The sequence below is a fragment of the Staurois parvus genome, unplaced genomic scaffold (assembly GCF_062004578.1).
Source record: "Staurois parvus isolate SC_StPar_1 unplaced genomic scaffold, SC_StPar_1.0 ptg000059l, whole genome shotgun sequence".
NCBI lineage: Eukaryota > Metazoa > Chordata > Amphibia > Anura > Ranidae > Staurois > Staurois parvus.
Window position 1 is genome coordinate 16,478,062 of NW_028317855.1, and position 8,127 is coordinate 16,486,188.

The 8,127-nt window shown below is 40.7% G+C and overlaps 1 protein-coding gene across 1 annotated transcript in view; it reads left to right on the forward strand.

The window, feature by feature from the left end:
• The window catches only part of AIG1 (androgen induced 1), a 362,106-nt gene extending 358,825 nt beyond the window's left edge, over positions 1-3,281 (forward strand). Inside the window, exon 6 of the mRNA XM_089668636.1 lies at positions 1,315-3,281. Coding sequence (XP_089524762.1) covers positions 1,315-1,349 — 35 coding nt within the window. The 3' untranslated portion in view covers positions 1,350-3,281. The remainder of the gene's footprint in view (positions 1-1,314) is intronic.
• The last annotated feature ends 4,846 nt before the right edge of the window (positions 3,282-8,127 follow it).

Below are 8,127 nucleotides of genomic sequence, written 5' to 3' on the forward strand. Positions count from 1 at the left end.
TCATTCTGCTCTGATTGTACTATGATTCTGCATAACCCCTGACCCTCTGTCTGGACAAGGCTTATTGGCCCTGTGCTGATCACATGCACCCTCCCAAAGAAATAAAAACTCTCTAGCAATACACACCAAACTGAGCATGTGCAGAGAGACTCCTATAGCTTTATACTATCAGCAGATGGATTAGGGACAGTAGAAGAAGGGGAGGATCAGAAAATACAGGATCAAATATCCTTTTTACACAATGCAGAGGATTAACCTTTTAGGTTCCGCAGTGAGTATAACAAGCAAGCTTTACTGCATATACAGAATAATATTACTGTTGTGGGTTTAATAACACTTTAAGCTGTAAGCAGAGAACATCAGTGCAGTTTGGATTTGTGCTTTCTGAAATGGATCAACTGCATTATGCTGAAAGTTACAGGGTGTAGGGATCCTTTCCCATGTGCCCTCCACACTTCAATATCTCATGTACTCTCTTGTCACTGACCAGTTAACTAGAACATGGATGGATCATGAATAAAGTAGGTTTTGTAGATGTCTTAACAGAGGAAGTCTGACATTGTAGTGCACTTGGGCTAAAGAGGTGCACAGGCACTAAGGGTTTCTTGTGTGTCTGGTTTATGGCAGGACCAGGGGCGGACTGACAGCTCATGGGGCTCCGGGCAATAGGGGATCATGGGGCCCCTGTGTCCTTGCCCAAACTCAAAAAAAGTCTATGAAAAAAGGTACCAGGGGCATCTCATGGGGCTCCCTACTGACCCTGGGCCCTCGGGCAGTGCCCGAGTTTCCAAATGGTCAGTCCGCCCCTGGGCAGGACCATGCAGAACAAAACCCACAGTAATAACATTTCAAGTGCAGTAAAATGCATCTTTGTAAATAAAATATAACAATGCTTATGTTGACTGTGAACCTAATTGCCCCATTGACCCTACCCAATCATGCAGCTTTTCCGTTGTCTACTCTTAGCTAGTGGATCATAGTATACTGCTTATGTGTGACCTTTGCTTTAATAAATAGAGAAACCATTGCCAATGGAAGAAACCATCCTGCAGGGTAGTTGTAAGCTTGCAGGTAGACTGTGTTTCTATTACAGTCTATGGATAAATGTGCAGTGCTATGTGTGGCCTGCCCTGAGGAAGAAAGAGCCTTTCCATGCACTACTAGTCTCAGCCCATGAATGTGATGAGCCACTGATCTGAAGTCTATAATGGGGACTATAGGTGGCAAGGGGAGGGTTGCTGTCAGGCTCATAATTAATTTAAATATTGCTGTCCTTTACCTTCTACTTACAATGTGATTCATTTCTATTTCTAGACATTGAAGCAGGAGAGAAACAGAAGACCGACTGACTTTAAGATTCAGGCAAAACAATCCTTCTACGTATACACAACAGAAGTATTCAAATCCATCCTTTAATTCTGCGCCATCAAAAGGATGCAGGAACCTGATCTTGTGGACTCTAAAACACACAAAGCTACTAACAGATTTCAAGACCCGATACAGCGAGTATAAAAAGATGTTGAACTATGCACTAAGCTACTTTAAAAAAGAAAATCATAATAGACAAATTAGGCTTAAAAGAATTAGTCACTAAGAAAAGTGTTTGGATCTGCAGCGGTTCGATTAGGCAAAGTTAAACAATTTGCCAAGTCTGTCAGTGTCTGGATTACTGTTACAATGCAATACTTAAAGCTGATCTGTAGCTATCAATGTGAAGCTATATTTATATTTTGGATGCTTAGTTATATTGTAAAATGTATTTATTGCCTGTGAATTCCAAGGTTTTGTGTTGGAAATTTCTCCTTTTGCCAGCACATGCAGGCAGCAAAATCTGTAACCTCTATGTGTGGGAAGTCCTATGAGTTGGATCATGCCTCTATCTTTCCACCACATCACATTTTCGGACCAAGTATTGGGCATTACTACGTGGATGGAGTGCCATTATTGCCACTCTGTAATCAGTAAGCTTGCCAGTTGCTCAACAAAAACTGAAGACAGTGAAATAGTAAAGAATTATGTTAGAGGTTACACTAATCCAGCTGCACTACCCATGGTGGATTAATATCTGCAGAGTCAATGCACAGAAGCGCGCTGAAAACTCCCATCTTTATAGCTAGTTTGTAGTTTAAGCATTTGTCTGAAAAATGTAGGGGACTTCAGTAATAGATACTAAAACTGCTGATTTTCCACAGATATTACTATGTAATAAAATGGATTAAACAATATCATAAAAACATGTTTAGCTGTAAGCCTATAGCAGCAGACACCACAACATGCATACCTCTAATTCCAAGCAAAGCTTCTCCTGTGTTCTTAGAAAACCAATGAACCTGGGTGCAAATAATATACATCCCAGGGTTGAACTTTGACTCTGGCATGCCCACCCAGATATACCAGAATTCATTTTGAGCAGAAATTAGAGAAATGGCCAAATTTAGCCATATTGTGTGCCAGGTAAGGTTGCCACTTTTTTTCTAAGAGAAAATACCAGGCTGTGATCTCTTTGCTTTTTTTTTTTACCAGTCATGGATATTCAATTTTGTCCTGGGGTTGGAGGAGAAGGGTATTGTGTCACAGGGGTGAGAAGAAGTAGAAGATTAATTCACCGGTGTAAAATGGGTTCAGGGGTGAGAAGGCATATCAGATTGGGTCACAGAGATGAGGAGGGCTAACGAATAGGCTCACAGGGATGAGGAAGGGTATTAGATGGTATCACAGGTGTGAAATGGGTACTAGATGGTGTCACAGGGGCAAGGAGGGAAATCATCTGGTGTTAAGGGGGTCAGCAGGGGTACTAGATTAGATGGTATTGCAGAGGTGAGAAGACATACCAATGGGTACCACCAATGTAAATTAAATAAAACAAAACATGGATCACTTTGTGTCTACAATCCAAAAATGTGTATGGGTGGGGTGTGGAGAACAAAAATTCAACTGCTTCCAAAGAAGACTTGACAGAAAAAGCTTGAGAACCACAGCATTAAAGGAACTGTATATGGGCTTATACTAGTTATGCATGTTTTTCTGTAGTAGGTAAAAGGAAATTCTGCAGAGTCCGCTATACAACACTGTGATGCTGCCTCATATATGACTGATTTTTGTTAGTCCGAGGTTTCCATTCTGCTGATCAGCAGTACCAGACATTTAGAAGTATCACTTATTCGTGTGCAGGATTTGAGTCTTGGAAATGCAATGAGAATTTGCACTTAAAAGCTGGGGTGCATTATTTTATGCTAAGCCATGTTTTCTGTAGTTAAATAAAATAGTACTATTGTATGGTACCTACATTAAATGTCTTTTTTTATTTGTAACACCAAAATCTTACACATAAAAAATGAAAGACTAATTCCAGGTATCATTTCAAGTTATATAGTTTGCATGGAGCAAGCTGGAAAATAAAGTAAAGAGTACAGTAATCTTCCCCAACGGCACACGGGTGTCAAAAGATGTTTTGCCTTTACATACAGTATCAGCTATTAATCTCTTTATATTCCTGTATCCCCCTCCTCTTTCCCCCACCCCTGCATTTACCAATTTTTACCCACCTCACCTGTTACTGGTTGCTAGGACACTATCAGATACACAGCTTCACTGGTTGCTAGGATGTTGTTGGCTACACAGAATCACTGGTTGCTAGGATTCAGTCAGCTATACAGCGTCACTGGTTGCTAGGACACTGTCAGCTGTGTAGTCTTCTGCTTACAGCATGACCATTAGCAATACTTCAATTTAAGGTTCAAACAAATATTAAATGCTAAAGCTTTATGCCAAAGTAAACTATGGAAAAAACAAACAGAAGACAACCAAAGCCTAGAGCATCTGCTTTTAGGAATCAAATAAAAGAGATTTTATTACTTCAGGGTTCTGCTTTACTCGTGGTTGGAGTCAGTCGCCGTCACTGCAGCATTATGTAATTTTTGTGACCCGGTAAAAATTGGAAGTTTGGAAAACTGTACATAAGAAATGTGCACTAAGAAACCTAAATATTATTTAAGTTTTCTTTACAGCTATGCATTGTGATAACACATGATCTTCAGTGCTGTGTGTACACTATGCTGCCATGTTTGTGATATTATGATGATGCCGGTATACATTTTATCACAATGTGGGCAATTCATCCCAACCCACCATGATGCACTGACACTCAGTGCTTGTAATATTCTCTCACCAATCCCCTCCTCATGACTTTGCCATTGAGATCAATAGCACAATTATTGGTCCCTCCACACATGCCAGGGTGCTAGGTGTAATCCTAAGCTCTGCCCTCTCCTTTGGACCCCACTTTCAGTCACTGGCTAAATCTTCTCTTCTCCGCAACATTTCCAGAAATTGCCTCTTCCTAATTAAAGACACCACAAAGCACCTTATTCCCTCCCCTTTTATCTCCCACCTTGACTACTGCAACTCTCTCCTCACTGGCCTACCTTTGCACAGACTCTTCCCCCTTCTTACTCTACCATGAATACTGCAGCTAGAATTATATACCCTATTAATCAATTCATCGCTGCTGCCCCATCTGACAATCCCTGCACTGGCTTCCACTACCCCAGCATATAAAATTCAAAATACTGACCAAAACATACAAAGTCATCAACAACACTGCCCCAGCTACATCACTAACCTCATCACCCAAATCATCCTCTGTGCTGCTCCCAAAACATCTCGCTCTCTAGTTCCCTTGTTACCTCCTTCCATGCTCACCTCTAGGACTTTTCCAGAATCTTTCCCATTCTCTGGAACTCCCCACTCTAGTATGTCCAGTTATCGCCTACCCTGTCTGCCTTTAGGTGAATCTTGAAAACAAATTTATTCAAGGAGGCCTACTCCTCCTCCACCTAAAAACTATACTTTGGCCACTTCCTTCATATCATTCCTCACAGCTATTGCCTTTTTTACCACATTCACCTACCTTTAGATTGTAAGTTCCATGAACAGAGCCCTCGTATTCCTTCTCTATTAAACTGCATTGTAAATGTACTGTCTTCCTTTACATTGCAAAGCGCTAAGCAAACTCTTGGTACTATACAAATCCTGTATTATAATAATAATTGGATGAATATAATTTGTAAAACGTTTAAAAGAAAAAAAATTGGGTACTGAAATGCTTTGCAACAACACACTGCATTGCATGAGCACTACACACCAGTACAAATGTGTTATTCACACCATAACACATGCCCAGTGTGAATAGGCCCTTAGATTGTTGGTGCACCGTAGTGTGTGTGGGAGAAGGGTTTTTGAATTTCTGTTCAATTTTCTTTATTATTAAAATTTTTAAATGTATTATTTTTTAACAGTCTTCCCAGGGGATTTGATGAAATATCAGGGGTCTAAAATTATGTTTCACTTTTGTTATAGAGAAAGAGCCTGGGTACACAGAGTCCTCAATCTTCTTTCCTCTGCAAACCAGCAATTTTCCACTATGCATAAACAGAGAAGTGCTTATCAGCCACTGATCACATCTATTAATATTTTCATGAAAGTCTAAGGGACACTTACTATATGTTATAAGTTCATGGTCACTGAAGTGCTCATGAGCTTTTAGCAGAAGGTCAACATAAAGGATACTGAGCTGGCAAGTGGTTGGGTTTTGCTGAATCCCTAAGTCCCGGTCACACTGGATGCAAATTGGCATGCAGTTTGCATGCCATGCGACTTGCAAATCTCATGCCAAGTCGCACCCTATTGTCTGCATTTAGAGCAGTCATATAGGTGCGGTGCAAACAGATAAACAGATTTATAAAGTAGTTCATACACTACTTTTGGTGCTATTTACATGAACTTCTGTGTCAGATGTCTTGCAAATTGCACCTGAAATCAGCATATCACCCAACTTTGAAATTGTGCGACTTCAGTGTATGTCACACAATTTCAAAGTCGGGTTTGATGTGACCAGGATGTAAATGGTTGAAGGAAACCTCTAGCAAGATACATATGGAGACTGCCATTGCAGACATCTCCTTTGCAAAATTCTAGTTGCCTGGTGGCATTGCAATATTTTGTGTCACTGAGTTGGAACAAGTACATACTGTATATCAAGATTTCTGAATACACTCTCAGTTTACTAGCTGCATACTTGCTCTGGGTCAGTGAATAAGAAAGTTCTAAACTCAAATGATCAGCATGAGACTCAGGCAACCAGGATTTTCAGAAAGCAGTTAACATTGGCTTTCTCTCTCTTAGTACAGGTATAGTTTAACAAATACATATCAGAAATATCACCTTAGAAAATTTGACCTCATGAAGTTTTAATGCTGAATTTACAAAGAATGATGGTAAAAACAAATAGACACCTTGATCTTCAGCACTGTAACAATATCTCCCAGCACTGTAACAATTTCTTCAGCAAGCTCCATTATAATACAGTATTCTCCACCACTAGCACCATAATAATATACACTATAACATTATTTCTGTTCGCCAGCATTATAAAATTGTTCTCTACCACCAGCACCAAAATTACACCTTACCTTACTAGCACCATAATAATTTCATACAATGCCAGCACTATTAGAATATATTCATCCATTATACTATCCCAGAAATCACATACCATGGCAATATCTTCTATCAGCAGTAACAAAATCATATCCTCCACTAAGAATAGTATAATAGTACCCTCTACCAACAGCACCATAAAAATATTTACCCCCCTCCACTTTCTCACGCATACACACACACACACACACACACACACACATACATAGACACGCACTCCCTGTGCTAAAATATTGTCCCACATCACCAGCATCTAAATTAATATTCCCTAACACCAATATCAAACTAATATCTACGACCATCAGCTCCAGCCAAAACAATACATTGCAAGACTGTCTACACAAGCATTGTTATTGTCATGCGTCCATGTTGGCACATGTTGGTATTGAATATAATCAAGAGAAGGAAGGAAATAGAGATACCTTTTTATTTTACTTGCTGTCTTTCCCTCAGTATAAGGCAACTGATGTAGCTTAGGGTTGCTCGTAAGAGGGCCTCCTAGTGGCAAGTTGCTAAGCTAGTTCCTGCACCAGGTGGCCTACTGTAGAGCCATGGAACACAAGGGGTTTGAGTTATTGATCCTTCTCACCTAATGGGAAACACCTTGCCATCTTACATCCACAAAGCCACCAGGAACTCATACTGGCTTGCTGCCTACTTCATACTTCAGGCCTCTCAGTGTGTACCAAATCTTAAAAGGCATATTACACTTCCCAGCTTTCCAAGTAACAGAATGTCCAACCAGTGTTTGCTTTTTTAAAATAATTTATTTAACAGTCATTCTTTCACAAAGTCCAGGTAGAGCCATAACAGTTCTTCAAATAGAAAGCCACATTATCATGCAGAGAGGAGCTGGCTTCCAGTACTTTGCATGGCTACTTGTCTAGTTTATCACCATGAGGGACATCTCACAGGTCTAAGTTGGAGCCCCAAGAGAGGAAAACACATTGTAATTTTACCAACACAGATTGGAGTCCTTCATGGCTGTCTCTTCCAATGCACTACTCTCCTCTTGCCTAGAGCTTCTCCCCAACTTAATGTGACCCATTGAAATGTTATTACTTACAAAACATTAAAATGGACATTAGATGGCAGTGGTCTGCTATTCAGGGTTACGCACATGGACAGAACAGCCCTCTGGAACGTTTATCCTGTATAGCAGGACTCAGCTGGTGAGCAGGGCAGTCAAAGACTACATTTCCCAAGAAAGGTAGCATGTGGGCAGGGGCACATAAATTGAAAGCCCAGGGGATTGGCGAGGAGAGTGCAGGGAGAGACTGAAGGAGAAGGAATGACTGAAGGAGACTGAAGGAGTGTTGATGGCTGAAGTGCTGAACTAAGCCTGTTGACCACCCAGTCTGCCACACTGCCCAGCAGGCCAATCTGACAGCAGGAGATCAGACAGGACACCAAGTCTGAGCCAGAGAGTCCGTGGACTGACCCTGTTTGCAGAGAAAGACAGACCGCTACAATTTGCGGACTACTTAATCGGGTGAGAGAGACCCATACACCAACTAGCCAAGTGAATATTGACAGTTTGCCACCTCAGCTATCTACCTACACATAGTTGTGAACTTTACATATAGTTTAGTTTGAAGCCTTGTTGAGATACATCTTTATTGCAGTTTA